Here is a 15,838-nt window from a genome sequence, read left to right as displayed (position 1 = left end):
CTCTCTGGGCGGAGAGAATTAGGAACTGTGTGCATGCATGTGCATGTGTGTGTGTGTGTGTGTGTGTGTAGAGAGAGAGACATGCACATACGTGTTCATTCCTCTCTCTGTGTGTGGCTACAATACATTTACAGGAGTTCGCAGCAATGCCGTCAATTCTGGTCCAATGCCTTTCCAGTCTCTCCCCTTTCCTCCTCTGTGACTCTGTTCTCCGACAGTGAGAACCCCAGCAGCCTGTGTTCTTCGCCATTCTCCTGCCTCGCCTGCCCCCAAGGGCTCAGAGAAAGTGGGGAAGGAAACTGGACAGAACCGCAGAAAAACTAGCAGGCGGGAGACTCAGTTTGGACCTCCTCTTCCAGCGCTGTGTGACCTAGAACAAGTCGCTCAGCTGCTCTGATTTGCCGTCCTCCACCTGCAAACGCAGCTGTGATCCTAACACCGGTGCCAGGAGGCCATACACGGGGGAGGTCAGAGCCGGCCCCCCGGGGCCAGACCGACCTGGACCCTCGCTGGCTCTGTGATCGCGATCAAGTGACTCGACTTCTCTGAGCCTTGTTTCTTCATCTCTAAGATGGGACGAATGCTCCCACTGAACCCCCAGGCAGGTGTGATGTTTCAAATGCTTGCCGAACCGCTTGGCACGGTGCCTGACATTTAGAAACAATTCTTAGTAATTCTCTTCACCTTGCTCCTCACCGCCTATGATGTAACAATAACAAAACAACTAGTCAACTAGTCCAACCCAAATTAAAAATCACCCTGTAGTTTCTCGAGTATGATCCACGGTTCACCTTCTAAAGTGACAATGGATATATAATATGGTGTGTTTTCTGTGTGTGGGGGGGGGGGGGAACTTTATGGCATTTGCACCCTCCCTGACTATTCCCCAGCTGAGCTAGAACTAGGAAGAAGAGAGGCAGGGATAGACTTAAGAGAATTTGCCATGGAGTTTTAACTGTCCCGTGTAACTGTGTCATAACCACTAACGAGGGCTTCGGTGGACTGAGTGCTTATTGTACTAGGAACCTGACGAGCTCGTGGCTGATTCTGGATTCCCTGCGCGGAAGTGACTGCTTTCTCCCACTTCATAAATTAGAAGACCGCTCTTCAGAAAGCTTCCGTGTCTCCCCAAAGGCTGCCCAGCCCGAGAGCCCGGCCCGGCTGGGGTTCAGTGTCAGGGGCCCCACACCCTCTGCTCCCTGCTCAGCCCACTCTCTGCCTCACTCACCTGTCTCAGAGCGACAGGCCCGGGACGTGACCCCGTCCACCTGACTGTGGAACTCTGCCTGCGTTCCCTTTGCTCAAAGGGACAAATTCCATTGGCTGAAAACGAGCTCGGAACACCCTCTCCCGTCCCCCAGCATGGCCTCGCTCCCTGCTCCGGAGATGCCGTTCCTGGAAGGACGGGCGCCCCGCCACACCGGCCACCAAACCACGTTGCCGTGACAGTCCCCGCGCGCCTGTCCCGCCCTCCTGACCAGTGAGTGACAGTCCCCGCGCGCCTGTCTCGCCCTCCTGACCAGTGATCCTGCCAGTCCTCGGCCACCTCTCAGGCTGTCCTGACAGCCGCGGGGACGGCCACTGTGCCTGCCCAGCCGGTTCCCTCAGCAGCTTCAGTCTGTCCAGCTCACGTCCGTTCACGGAGCGCACACTGGCGGACAGGGACGGCCGTGGCCTTCACACTCACTCGCCGCGGGCTCGCAGGCTCGCCAGAGCAGCGGCCAGTCCGCACACGCCCCGTTGGTCACCTTACTGTCACCACACCTTTTCGACGTGTAGCTGGGTTCAGACACACAGAGGCTGACCATTGGACACACAGAGACTGACCGTTGGACACACAGAGACTGACCGTTGGACACACAGAGACTGAGCGTTGGACACACAGAGACTGACCGTTGACACACAGAGACTGACCTTGTGTTGCAGTCGCCTGCGCTGCGCAGTGACACGGCGGACGGGTGTGCCTCCCGGGGACAGCGGCAGTGTCACTGAGCCCAGGAGAGGACCGGGCGAGACCAGGGTGGGGGGCCTAAGCTAGCCCACTCCGGCATCCGCTCGGCCGTGACGTCGCCTGACAACGCGTTTCTCAGAATGCGTCCCCATCCTTCAGCGACAGGTGACGAGAGTGCCACCATTGTCTCCGGGGTTGCGGCGTTTCCTGCCGAGGCCCCTGACGGACTGGCCTTGATTCTCCACGGCCTCTGGTTTCCCACCAGCCCACGGAGCTGAGGCCAACGGCCGGCCGACCCCTGTGGGCCCCGCGGTACGAGGCCTCCCGGTTCCTCACACACGCCTTCAGTTTCACACGGAGGAGAGCCCCCTGCTCGGTCACGCATTAGAATTACAACAAGCTGATCCACTGGCAGGGACAGTGTTTTGTTTTGTTTGTTTCTGGGCAGGGCCCCGGGTTCTGAGAGCCCCTCGCCGCCCAGGCCGAGCACCCACAGCGGGGGCCTCACGGAGAGAGGACAGAAGAGGCCTTGACACGCTGTGACCTCTCCCCTGTGCTGGCAGCTGAGGGCAGAGACGCGGGTCTGCGTGTGTGTGCGTCTCACCCCAGCGTCTCACGGACTCTCTCTGTGTACCCGGCGTGGGCCTGGGCTGAGGGCAGAGACGCGGGTCTGTGTGTGTGTGCGTCTCACCCCAGCGTCTCACGGACTCTCTCTGTGTACCCGGCGTGGCCTGGGCTGAGGGCAGAGACGCGGGTCTGCGTGTGTGTGCGTCTCACCCCAGCGTCTTGCGGACTCTCTCTGTGTACCCGGCGTGGCCTGGGCGTGGTGGCCTGGAGCCCTCCTCCCCCGGGGAGGCTCGCCACGCCTGAAGCACAGGATGTGCATCCGGTTGGTGTCTGTGCCAGGCGCTCGTGCCCTGGTGTTTACTGTTCCCAGGACATGATGTTTGCAATGTACTGATGTGTCCCCACACGTACTTCCAAGTTGTCAGACGCTGTGCGCACTGTCCCCACGGCTCCTCGCCCTGTCCGGGCCGCGCCGACCTCTCTTGACCCTGTAGGTAACCTCCCACGGGAGCGGAAGGCACGGGAATCGTCGCCGTGAATCTCGGATGAGGGGCCCTGGCCGGTTGGCTCAGTGGGCACGGCCGTGGCGGGAACAGCCCTCGTGGGCTTTATGGTTGCGGGAGGCACTCCAGCCAAAACCATCAGGGAACACTAGGGACGGGGGTTGACCGGGTGTCGTTGACCCCTCAACGATTGGAGGCCAGGTGGTCCTACGTCCTAGGCTTCCAGCGAAGGCTGCTGTGTCACCAGAGCGCTGGCTTGCCCAGCACAGCTGGGTACATCTGGCAAGGGGAGCACAGGGTGGACCAGGGCTGTCAGCCCCTGGGAGCCTCATAGACAGGGGTCAGGTGCCCACAGGCAGGGATCAGGTGACCACAGGCAGGGGTCAGGTGACCATACGCAGGGGTCAGGTGACCACAGGCAGGGGTCAGGTGACCATACGCAGGGGTCAGGTGACCACAGACAGGGGTCAGGTGACCACAGGCAGGGGTCAGGTGACCACAGACAGGGGTCAGGTGACCACAGGCAGGGGTCAGGTGACCACAGGCAGGGGGTCAGGTGACTGGGGTCAGGTGACCACAGGCAGGGGTCAGGTGACCACAGGCAGGGATCAGGTGACCATAGACAGGGGTCAGGTGACCACAGACAGGGGTCAGGTGACCAGGGCAGGGGTCAGGTGACCACAGGCAGGGGTCAGGTGACCACAGACAGGGGGTCAGGTGACCATAGGCAGGGGTCAGGTGACCACAGACAGGGGTCAAGTGACCAGGGCAGGGGTCAAGTGACCAGGGCAGGGGTCAGGTGACCAGGGCAGGGGTCCTATCTTGGGGAACCTGCTCCAGCCTGGTCCCCCATTCCCAGAGCAGGGGTCGCAGGGTCTGTCCCTCGCGGATCGCTCTTTGGGGGGCTGCAGAGGGCTGTTCCCTGGGGGGTCCTGTCCTGGGCTTCCTGCTAGGAAGGGCGGCTGCTGGTGCTCCAGGTCCCGCTGTGTGGAGGTGCAGCCGGCCATGGACCTGTTTGGAGTTTTTTTTTTTTTTTTAAGTTGTAGACATTTAAATACGAATGTACGGGGCAGGCAGGAGGCTGGGGGTGCAGGGGTGGGGGTGCACAGACACCTCGTTTCCTCCCTGGATAGATCATCTTGACATCAGTAACCTTGAACGCGAGGTCTCGTTGACCCGTTTCCCCCTCCGACTCACAGTCACCCAGTGGGAACTCAGGGGCATGAAGGAGCTTTTTGTTTTGTGAACTGCGTCCCCGTAACTGACCTATTCCCTGCCTGGGTTCCTGCGTTCCGTCCCCAACAAATGAGCTCAGGCAGAAAGTGAGACTGAGACGGAGTGTGGTTGCCTCAAACAACCCAGTCCAATTCGTGGGGGTACCGTGATGCCTGGGGACGGGGGACGGGGTTTGGGACACCGTGTACCCGTGAGGCTTTACCTAACGCACATCGGCATTGGGAAGACCACGTTTGGCCCGGAGAAGAGGGGGTCAGGGAAGCCGAGTCTCCCGCACGCACACATGGCGTGAGATGGATGGCCAGTGCTCCTTAAACACCCTACAAGTCCCACGCTAAGTGGTTCTCATTGCGAATGAGAACGTGGGGAGGGGTCACTGGTCCAGCGAGGTCACCACCTGTCCTACCTCAGACAGTGGCTGGGGAATGACAGTATCCGTGGGCCCTTGTTATTTCAGATATCATCATCATTACTTTATAATAATGGACAATGATACTCTTAGCACTGATCGCTTAAAATGTTTTATGTGAATTCTTGTGTCTTGGTAATATCAACCTTCTTTGGCTCGAGGAAGGGTGTTTTTTTTTGTTTTGTTTTGTTTTTTCCGAAGCTGGAAACGGGCAGAGACAGTCAGACAGACTCCCGCATGCGCCCGACCGGGATCCACCCGGCACGCCCACCAGGGGCGATGCTCTGCCCCTCCGGGGGGTCGCTCTGCTGCGACCAGAGCCACTCCAGCACCTGGGGCAGAGGCCAAGGAGCCATCCCCAGCGCCCGGGCCATCCTTGCTCCAATGGAGCCCCGGCTGCGGGAGGGGAAGAGAGAGACAGAGAGGAAGGCGCGGCAGAGGGGTGGAGAAGCAAATGGGCGCTTCTCCTGTGTGCCCTGGCCGGGAATCGAACCCGGGTCCCCCACACGCCAGGCCGATGCTCCACCGCTGAGCCAACCAGCCAGGGCCTGTTTTGTTTTTGTTTTTGTTTTTTAATGGAATGTATTGAGGGGTCACTGGTTCGCATCATTATGCAGGTTACAGGTGCCCAGCTCTACCACACGTCTCTGAGCCCCGTGTTGTGTGTCCAGCCCGACTCGGTCAAGTCTCCGTCCGTCACCCCGAACCCTCCTCCGCCTGTCAGCGCCCCCACACCGGCGGCTCTGTTGATTCGGGAAGAGCTGAGCTGGCTTTTTGCCGGAGTTCTCCTCTGCTCCGGGTTGTGCTTGGTTCGGCTGATCGGACACGCCAGACCACCTGGTCCTTGTCTCACCCTCAGCGAGGTCGTGACCGTGTTCCCTTCTCTTCCGCAGAGTTGGTGTGGACCTGGAGGAAGACCGGAAGGAGGAGCCCGCCTCGCACCAGGCAAGTCAGAGACGCCAGTGCGTCCAGTACAGGGGCGGGGCGGGCTCTGCGCCAGCGTGCGGCCGTGCGCTCGGGCTAAAGGCGGCTGCTTCCGCAGATAACACCGGTCAGATGCCCGACCAGGCGGGAGCGTGGGGGATAGAGCGTCAGCCTGGGATGCTGAGGACCCAGGTTTAAAACCCTGAGGTCACTGGCTTGAGCACGGGGTCACTGGCTGAAGTGCAGGGTCAGAAACAGGACCCCATGGTTGCTGGCTTAAAGCCCCAGGTCGCTGGCTTGAGCGCGGGGTCACTGGCTTGAGCGCGGGGTCACTGGCTGGAGTGTGGGGTCATAGACAGGACCCCATGGTTGCTGGCTTAAAGCCCCAGGTCGCTGGCTTGAGCAAGGGGTCACTGGCTCAGCTATAGTTCCCCGGTCAAGGCACATAGGAAAAAGCAATCAATGAACAACTAAGGTGCCTCAACTATGAGTTGATGCTTCTCTCTCTCCCTTCTTCTCTGTTTGTTCACTCTTCTCTCTCTCTCTCTTTCTCTCTCTCTCTCTCAAAAGAAACCCCAATTAGATGACTAACATCCGCCAGGGTTAGTCAGCAAGCTTTGCATACCCTGGGCCCTCTGTGTGGCAGCAGGAAGCCCGATACCACAGTGCAGGAGCAAGATCAAAGCTCTTAGAATCGGAGAGCGTGGAGTTCAAATCCCGGCTGGCTAAGTGACCTCAGGGAAATGTGCTCAGCGCACGTCCGAAGCATGTTGGGCATTGAACACAGGGACCCGTTTCCGTGGTGTGACTTCTCACTCGTCAGCTCTCAGGGTGCAGAAGTATTGGAACTTGGCGCGGGCACAGGGGACCTGTCGAGGGTCAGCCACTCCCGGCTCAGCTGAGCACCCGCGATCTGCAGAGACCCGAGAGTCCTTGGGAGATATTTTTTTCAGAACAATCCGGTCTTCCCTCCGGAAGGGGAAGTGTGTTCTCCAGACCCTGGGCATGCACCTAACCTCAGAGTAGCACGTAGCACCGCAGCTCTGTGCCCGCGGTGTGTAGCTCAGCGCTTGAGCGACGGAACCAGGATGCTGCACCTCTCGCCGAAACGGCAGGTAGACAGACATATCGCACCGCGTCTTAGACACGTGATGTCGCTTGGAGGATCGCGCACGATCGTAGCTGAGCGTGAGGAAGAACCGTGTCTGTTGTTTCGTGGGTTTTTCCTACAACACCACCAATGGCGGGCGGGTCCACCTAGACAGACATGAGCAAGGAAGGGTCCTGTGCTGCAGAGACAGGGCTGGAAACTGGCATTAGTGACCCTCCTGGCTCACAGGTACTTTTAATATTTGTGCCACACGTGTCCCAAGGCCAGGCCGGTGCCGTGAACTGCAGGCCTGGGCGCAGCCCGGGGGCCGGCGCATGGGGATGAGGGCCAGCTGGGTGCCCGCACGGGGGGACCGGAGCCCATCTCCTCAGGCTACGGGGCCGTCCTGAGTGCTCAGGAAGCGCTGGTGGGGGCGGACGTCTCCAAAGCTGCTTCACCACATGTAGGTCAACTGAGCCATTCTTCTAGTTTCCAGGGAAACTTTCTTAAAAAAAAAAAATTCTCTTTTTTTAAAGAAGATTTATTTAGGAAGTTAGATTAATGGGGTAACATTAATCACTGAGAACACACAGGTTGCAGATCAACATCTCGGTAGCGTTTGAACCGTTGATTGTGCCGTGGGCCCGTCACCCAAAGTCAAACCATTGCCCATCATCATATATGATATTTGTCCCTCGTGACTCTCCGCCCCCCACCCCCTCCCCCTGGTCACCACTTCACTTTCATCCACGTCCATGAGTCTCAGTTTTGTATCCCACCTATGTGTGGAATCATACAGTTTTTAGCTTTTTCCGATTTGCTTATTTCACTCAATATAATGTCCTCAAGGTCCGTCCATGTGGTTGTAAATGTCACTTGTCATCCTCTCTTATGGCTGAGCAGTGTTCCGCAGTATATTTGTCCCACATCTTCTTTAGCCAGTCTTTTTACTGAGGGTCACTTGGGTTGTGTCCACATCTTGGCCACCGTGAATAATGCTGCGGTGAACATGGGTCGCCTTCTTTTATATCTTTTTCTTTAAAAGAAAAAAAAAGGGGGTAAGAGCATTCTTTCTCTTCTTCTAACTGCTTAATATTTTACAACCCCCTATAATTATTAGTAAGATTATCTACTAGCCTGATAAGGCCTTCCTTTCACAATGTAAATGTATGTAAAACTTGAGCTCATTCACACCCTTGTTAATTCACTAATAACCCGTACCTGAAGATTCCTAAACCACCAGAAAACCCTTTTGTTGCTGAGTAGATGGGTGGGTGTGACGCAGTGTGGTGTAAACTCCGTGGTGTTTGGATCTCAGGCTGGGTCTTCACGTCTTTGAACCTGGTCTCCCTGTGTGTGTGTGTGTCTGTGTGTCAGTGTGTGTGTCTCTGTGTGTGTGTCTGTGTGTGTCTGTGTGTGTGTCTGTGTCCGTGTGTCTGTGTCTGTGTGTGTGTCTGTGTCTGTGTGTCTGTGTGTGTGTCTGTGTGTGTGTCTGTCTGTGTCTGTGTGTCTGTGTGTCTGTGTGTCTGTCTGTGTCTGTGTGTGTGTCTGTGTGTCTGTGTCTGTCTGTGTCTGTGTGTCTGTGTCCGTGTGTGTGTCTGTGTGTGTGTCTCTGTGTGTCTGTGTGTGTGTCTGTGTATGTCTGTGTGTGTGTCTGTGTCTGTGTGTCTGTGTGTGTGTGTCTCTGTGTGTGTGTCTGTGTGTGTCTGTGTGTGTCTGTCTGTGTGTCTATGTGTGTGTCTGTGTGTGTGCGTGTGTCTGTGTCTGTGTGTGTCTGTGTGTGTGCATGTGTCTGTGTCTGTGTGTCTGTGTCTGTGTGTGTATGTCTGTGTGTGTGTCTCTGTGTGTATGTCTGTGTGTGTGTCTCTGTGTGTCTGTGTGTGTGTCTGTGTATGTCTGTGTGTGTGTCTGTGTGTCTGTGTCTGTGTGTGTCTGTGTGTGTGTCTGTGTGTGTGCGTGTGTCTGTGTCTGTGTGTCTGTGTCTCTGTGTCTGTGTGTGTGTCTGTGTGTGTGTGTCTGTGTGTCTGTGTGTGTGTCTCTGTGTGTGTGTCTGTGTGTCTGTGTGTCTGTGTGTCTGTGTGTGTCTCTGTGTGTGTGTCTGTGTGTGTGTCTGTGTGTGTGTCTGTCTGTGTGTGTGTGTCTGTGTGTCTGTGTCTGTGTGTGTGTGTGTCTGTGTGTGTGTCTGTGTCTGTGTGTGTGCGTGTGTCTCTGTGTGTGTGTGTCTGTGTGTGTCTTTGTGTGTGTGTCTGTGTGTGTGTCTCTGTGTGTCTCTGTGTGTCTGTGTCTGTGTGTGTCTGTGTGTGTGTGTCTGTGTGTATGTCTGTGTGTGTGTGTGTGCATGTGTCTGTGTGTGTGTGTCTGTGTGTGTGTGTCTGTGTGTGTGTCTCTCTCTGTGTGTGTGTCTGTGTGTGTGTGTGTGTCTGTGTCTGTGTGTACTGCGGATAGTAACAATGTCTCCTCCTCCAAGCTGCTGTGGCGATGAAGCGAGATTGTTATCTATAAAACAACCCGACTAGTAAATTAGTTAAACCCATCTTCTCTTAGGAAAGAGCCGAGGCAGCTTATGCCACCACATATAATAAAATAATAGTAAAACATTTTTTTAAAGAATTTTAAAATTCAGTAAAAAAAATTTAATAAGAGCAAAAAGTCAAAACCAGAAGAGAAAAAGGAATCACAAATCATTAGATCGTAAGGTCCTATCGACTTGCTCCAGCTGAACCACTCGTAAGCTTCCTAACAGCCAAAACGAGGGGTGGGGAGAAATACGAGTCCGTCGTAGACGGTACACCGGGTGGTGAGCACTGGAGGGAAAACCACGCTCTCCCCAAGTGGCCCAGAACACCAGAGGCGGCTGTGTCTTAGGAGCAGTCTCTCGCTGGGGCTTGCTGCGGAGGCCTGATAAGGAGCTATCTCAGTGTTCGCTAATAGTGTGGTTTGCCTGTTCTGCAGCTGCTCAAAACTAATTTTAATTGTAAGAAGTCCCCTGGACGTAGTCTGAGCCATGGTGCTGCTGGCTATCACGGCGGCCACATTTCAGAAGGAGGCGTCTTCTGCGCCTTGGAGTACGTCTCCTCTTCACTGCAAGTCCGGGAAACCGCGGCTGAGGCTGTAGGAACAAACCCCGGCTCCCAAGCGGCTGCCACTCAGCCCAGACAGCTTCTGTCTTATTTATTGGGGTTTTGTTTTGTTTTTCGGTATTTTCCAAACCACGTGTCAAGGCCTTCTCTGCTCTCATTTGGCCGGAGAGGTCAGAGCTCATCACCAGCAGCCGTGGCTCAGAGCTCATCACCAGCAGCCGTGGCTCAGAGCTCACCAGCAGCCGTGGCTCAGAGCTCATCACCAGCAGCCGTGGCTCAGAGCTCACCAGCAGCCGTGGCTCAGAGCTCATCACCAGCAGCCGTGGCTCAGAGCTCACCAGCAGCCGTGGCTCAGAGCTCACCAGCAGCCGTGGCTCAGAGCTCACCAGCAGCCGTGGCTCAGAGCTCACCAGCAGCCGTGGCTCAGAGCTCATCACCAGCAGCCGTGGCTCAGAGCTCACCAGCAGCCGTGGCTCAGAGCTCACCAGCAGCCGTGGCTCAGAGCTCACCAGCAGCCGTGGCTCAGAGCTCATCACCAGCAGCCGTGGCTCAGAGCTCATCACCAGCAGCCGTGGCTCAGAGCTCATCAGCAGCAGCCGTGGCTCAGAGCTCACCAGCAGCCGTGGCTCAGAGCTCATCAGCAGCAGCCGTGGCTCAGAGCTCACCAGCAGCCGTGGCTCAGAGCTCACCAGCAGCCGTGGCTCAGAGCTCATCACCAGCAGCCGTGGCTCAGAGCTCACCAGCAGCCGTGGCTCAGAGCTCACCAGCAGCCGTGGCTCAGAGCTCATCACCAGCAGCCGTGGCTCAGAGCTCATCACCAGCAGCCGTGGCTCAGAGCTCATCACCAGCAGCCGTGGCTCAGAGCTCATCAGCAGCAGCCGTGGCTCAGAGCTCACCAGCAGCCGTGGCTCAGAGCTCATCAGCAGCAGCCGTGGCTCAGAGCTCACCAGCAGCCGTGGCTCAGAGCTCACCAGCAGCCGTGGCTCAGAGCTCATCACCAGCAGCCGTGGCTCAGAGCTCACCAGCAGCCGTGGCTCAGAGCTCACCAGCAGCCGTGGCTCAGAGCTCATCACCAGCAGCCGTGGCTCAGAGCTCACCAGCAGCCGTGGCTCAGAGCTCACCAGCAGCCGTGGCTCAGAGCTCACCAGCAGCCGTGGCTCAGAGCTCACCAGCAGCCGTGGCTCACCCGAACTGCAGAGCATACACCCTAGGCTCAGGGGCACTGCACGGTCCCAGGGGTTCGCGTTAATTAAAACGGACTTGCGTTAACCAATAGGATCATCCTCGCACTGGTCAACCTCTTTTAAAAGAAAAGAATGAAGGATACTAGCCTCACCAATCAAGAGCTCAAACTTTCAGAGATAGTTACGGCCACTAGTGACAGTGTGCTCTCAAAATCAACAATCAACCTATTTTTAAAGAAATTTCCTCTTTATGTGGGGAACGTTGGGGGAGAAAAAGAGAAAAAAAAGCCCTTGGGAATTGTGAACATGGAGCTGTGACTCACTAGCAGCATCGCGATCTCCCTTTTTGCCTTGAGAAGCCCAGTGCTCCCTGTACCAACCCCGAGGCGCAGGACACACGCTGCGTGTGCCGCAATGACACCTGAATACACACTCCAGATCGGATACGCTGAGAAACGGGAGGAACTGCAGTTGTGAATTCTGTGTCCCTATGTAAACAGAGAGAGAGAGAGAGAGAGAAAGACACAGAGAGAGACACACACACCCTGCAGTCCCCTGCCCCGCCCCCTCAGGAAGCTGTCCTCGTCATGGAATCTGTATCCTCGGAAGCTCAGCGTCACAGAGAAGGTGACTCTCTGAGCACCTCTGCTGCCCGTATTCCTCCAACGGACGGGTCCTGCCTGCCTACCGAGAGGGGCCACCACCTGGAGGCCTCTCCTCCCCTCTCACCCGCTGGTCCCGTCCACCCCAATGTGTGTGGGGTGCTGATGCCGTAGCCAACAGGGTTCTGTGCACCTTCTCTACACTCACTCACTCCCTCTGCAAGACAACCCTGAGTAGGGACGATTGCCACCCCGGTATTTCAAATGTGACCCCATATATATTTGCATATGCCCCCCCCAAAAAAAAAAGTATTGCAAAAAATTACCCTAGGTCCAGTATCCCATGTTAGAGATTGAAGATTATATACAAAATACAAAATGATGCAGCAATTTACAGGCAGTTAAACTTTAGTAGTCAAGTTTTGGGGGAGTCAAAAGCTATATGTGGATTTTGACAGCCCAGGGGTTCATTGTCCCTAAACCTCTGGGTTGTTCAAAAATCAATGTCATGCCTGACCTGTGGTGGCGCAGTGGATAAAGCGTCAACCTGGAAACGCTGAGGTTGCCGGTTCGAAACCCTGGGCTTGCCTGGTCAAGGCACATATGGGAGTTGATGCTTCCTGCTCCTCCCCCCATCTCTCTCTCTCTCTCTCTCCTCTCTATAATGAATAAATAAAAAATAAAAAATCAATGTCACTAATGCACCACTTTGATCAGAAAAGCCTTAACCCGTAATGTCAGCAATCAAATTAGCAGATGTTTTTTATGTTCTCTGTATTTTATATACTGTATTGTTACAATAAATTCAGCAGGACAAAAGAAAATGTTACAAAGGACATCGTAAGAAATAGAAAATACATTTACTATATTTATTGGAAAAAAATCTGCATGGGACATTCCAGAGAAGATAGTGACATAGGTCAACACTGTGACTACCACCTCCCACGACCACACCCAGCTGAGCAGGAATGCTGTAACCAAGGAGATACAGAAGAGGCCACTGTGACTACCGCCTCCCATGACCACACCCAGCTGAGCAGGAGTCCTGTAATGAAGGAGATACAGAAGAGGCCACTGTGACTACCGCCTCCCACGACCACACCCAGCTGAGCAGGAGTCCTGTAATGAAGGAGATACAGAAGAGGCCACTGTGACTACCGCCTCCCACGACCACACCCAGCTGAGCAGGAGTCCTGTAATGAAGGAGATACAGAAGAGGCCACTGTGACTACCTCCTCCCACGACCACACCCAGCTGAGCAGGAGTCCTGTAATGAAGGAGATACAGAAGAGGCCACTGTGACTACCACCTCCCACGACCACACCCAGCTGAGCAGGAGTCCTGTAACCAAGGAGATACAGAAGAGGCCACTGTGACTACCGCCTCCCACGACCACACCCAGCTGAGCAGGAGTCCTGTAACCAAGGAGATACAGAAGAGGCCACTGTGACTTCCGCCTCCCACGACCACACCCAGCTGGACCGGAGTCCTGTAACCAAGGAGATACAGAAGAGGCCACTGTGACTTCCGCCTCCCACGACCACACCCAGCTGGACCGGAGTCCTGTAACCAAGGAGATACAGAATAGGCCACTGTGACTACCACCTCCCACTATCACACCCAGCTGGACAGGTGTCCTGTAACCCAGGAGGTACAGAAAAGGCCACTGTGACTACCCCCTCCCACAACCACACCCAGCTGAGCAGGAGTCCTGTAATGAAGGAGATACAGAAGAGGCCATGCAGAGACTGAAAGGAGGGGCAGAGAGGAGGAACAGGCTGGTCCCACACTCATGAGTGGCAGACAGAAATCACAGGGACATCTTGGCTGCTGAGGTCCCCACTGAGGAGCATGAAGTCCCCAGCCCAACACCAGTGCCCGTCACATGTAGAATAAAGGCACACTCAATGCCACGGCCAGCGACCTGGCCCCTCTCCGTCTCTCCCACTCCACGGGCATCCGCTCCCACCTTGCTCACTCAGCTTCGGCCACACCAGCCTTCCGGTTGCCCAGGAAACACACCGTCACATGGTGACTCCAGGGCCCACACGCTTGCAGGACCATCTGCCTGGACCGTGTTCTCCCAGATCCCACAGGGCTCTCTTCTGCGTGTCATTCGGGCCTCTGATCAAATGCCACTTTCTCAGAGAGGCCCGCCCGGCCCGGCCACAGCTTCTCCTTCCCTCTCTCCTCATCCGCTACCCTGCTGCACTGGGGCCATTCTCTGCTCTCACGGTTCCTCGCTGTTTACCTTTATGTTATCAGTGTCCCCCAAAGAGTGTCCCCCACAGAGTGTAAGCTCAGTGAGGGGAAAGACTTTGAATTGGTAACTGCTGCATTCTCCTCACACCTAGATTAGTGCCTGGTGTGAGTGCATTACATGGATGTATCAATGGATGATGGATGGATGATAGATGGATAGATGGATGATGGATGGATGATGGATGGATGGATGGATGGATGGATGGATGGATGATGGATGGATGATAGATGGATGGATGGATGGATGGATGGATGGATGGATGATAGATGGATGGATGATGGATGGATGGATGGATGGAGGATGGATGGATGATGGATGGATGGGTGGATGGATGGATGGATGGAGGATGATGGATGGATGGATGGATGTGTGGATAGATGATAGATGGATGGATGGATGGATGGATGGATGGATGATGGATGGATGATGGATGGATGTAGGATGATGAATGGATGGATGGATGGATGGATGGATGATGGATGGATGGATGGATGATGGATGGATGATGGATGGATGGATGGATGGATGGATAATGGATGGATGATAGATGGATGATGGATGATGGATGGATGATGGATGGATGATGGATGGATGGATGGATGGATGATGGATGGATGGATGGATGTGTGGATAGATGATGGATGGATGGATGGATGGATGGATGGATGGATGGATGGATGATGGATGGATGATGGATGGATGGATGGATGATGGATGGATGGATGTGTGGATGGATGGATGGATGGATGGATGGATGATGGATGGATGGAGGATGATGGATGGATGGATGGATGGATGGATGTGTGGATAGATGATAGATGGATGAATGGATGGATGGATGGATGGATGGATGGATGGATGGATGATGGATGGATGATGGATGGATGTAGGATGATGAATGGATGGATGGATGGATGGATGGATGGATGATGATGGATGGATGGATGGATGATGGATGGATGATGGATGGATGGATGGATGGATGGATAATGGATGGATGATAGATGGATGATGGATGATGGATGGATGATGGATGGATGATGGATGGATGGATGGATGGATGATGGATGGATGATGGATGGATGGATGTGTGGATGGATGGATGGATGGATGGATGGATGGATGGATGGATGATGGATGGATGGAGGATGATGGATGGATGGATGGATGGATGGATGGATGTGTGGATAGATGATAGATGGATGGATGGATGGATGGATGGATGGATGGATGGATGATGGATGGATGATGGATGGATGATGGATGGATGGATAGATGATGGATGGATGATGGATGGATGGATGGATGGATGATGGATGGATGATGGATGGATGGAAGATGGATGGATGATGGATGGATGGATGGATGGATGGATGGATGGATGGATGGAGGATGGATGAATGGATGGATGGATGGAGGACGGATAGATACCAGTTAAGAGTAGAAGTTCTGGAACCAGACTGGGTTCACATTGCACCTCTTTTCACTGTGTGTCCTTGGTCAAGTTAATTTCTCCGCATATATATTACCTTCGTGAATAGACTCTGTAAGCCACAAAGAGTTATACCTTGCATTTTATCATCTCTTTCCCAGCTCCACTCCATGACTTTTACATATGCAACTTAAAGTTTCTAATGTACTGTTGTAATATCTCTCCCTCGCTACACAGCAAATTAGCCCAAAATGTATTGGCTTAAAACAACCAACCTTTATTATCTCACAGCTTCAGTGGGTCAGAAATTTGAAAGCAACTTAGCAGAGCGTTTGTGACTCCCTGGGTGTGTCCTCTGTGGCTGCGGGCAGATTGTCAGCCAGAGCTGCCGTCGTAGGAAGGCTGACCGAGGCAGAAATACCCGCTCTGTGTTGACAAGAGGCCTCAGCTCCTCGCTGGCTGTGGGCAGGGCACCTCTGTTCCCCACCACACAGCTACTTGAGTCTCCTCACAATATGGCAGCTGACTTCCCCCAAGGGGTTCAAAAGAGACAGCAGGGAGGAAGCCACATGCCTTTCTGTGACCCAGTCTTGGGTA

The 15,838-nt window shown here is 54.7% G+C and overlaps 1 protein-coding gene across 1 annotated transcript in view; it reads left to right on the top strand.

Moving 5' to 3' along the window:
- The window catches only part of SLC9A9 (solute carrier family 9 member A9), a 498,743-nt gene that overhangs the window by 386,857 nt on the left and 96,048 nt on the right, over nucleotides 1–15,838 (top strand). The window contains exon 13 of the mRNA XM_066347824.1: nucleotides 5,560–5,611. Coding sequence (XP_066203921.1) covers nucleotides 5,560–5,611 — 52 coding nt within the window. The remainder of the gene's footprint in view (nucleotides 1–5,559; nucleotides 5,612–15,838) is intronic.

This window comes from Saccopteryx leptura, chromosome 8 (genome assembly GCF_036850995.1).
Source record: "Saccopteryx leptura isolate mSacLep1 chromosome 8, mSacLep1_pri_phased_curated, whole genome shotgun sequence".
NCBI lineage: Eukaryota > Metazoa > Chordata > Mammalia > Chiroptera > Emballonuridae > Saccopteryx > Saccopteryx leptura.
Note: the sequence above shows the minus strand (reverse complement) of the source record. Positions and strands in the feature narration are given on the sequence as shown.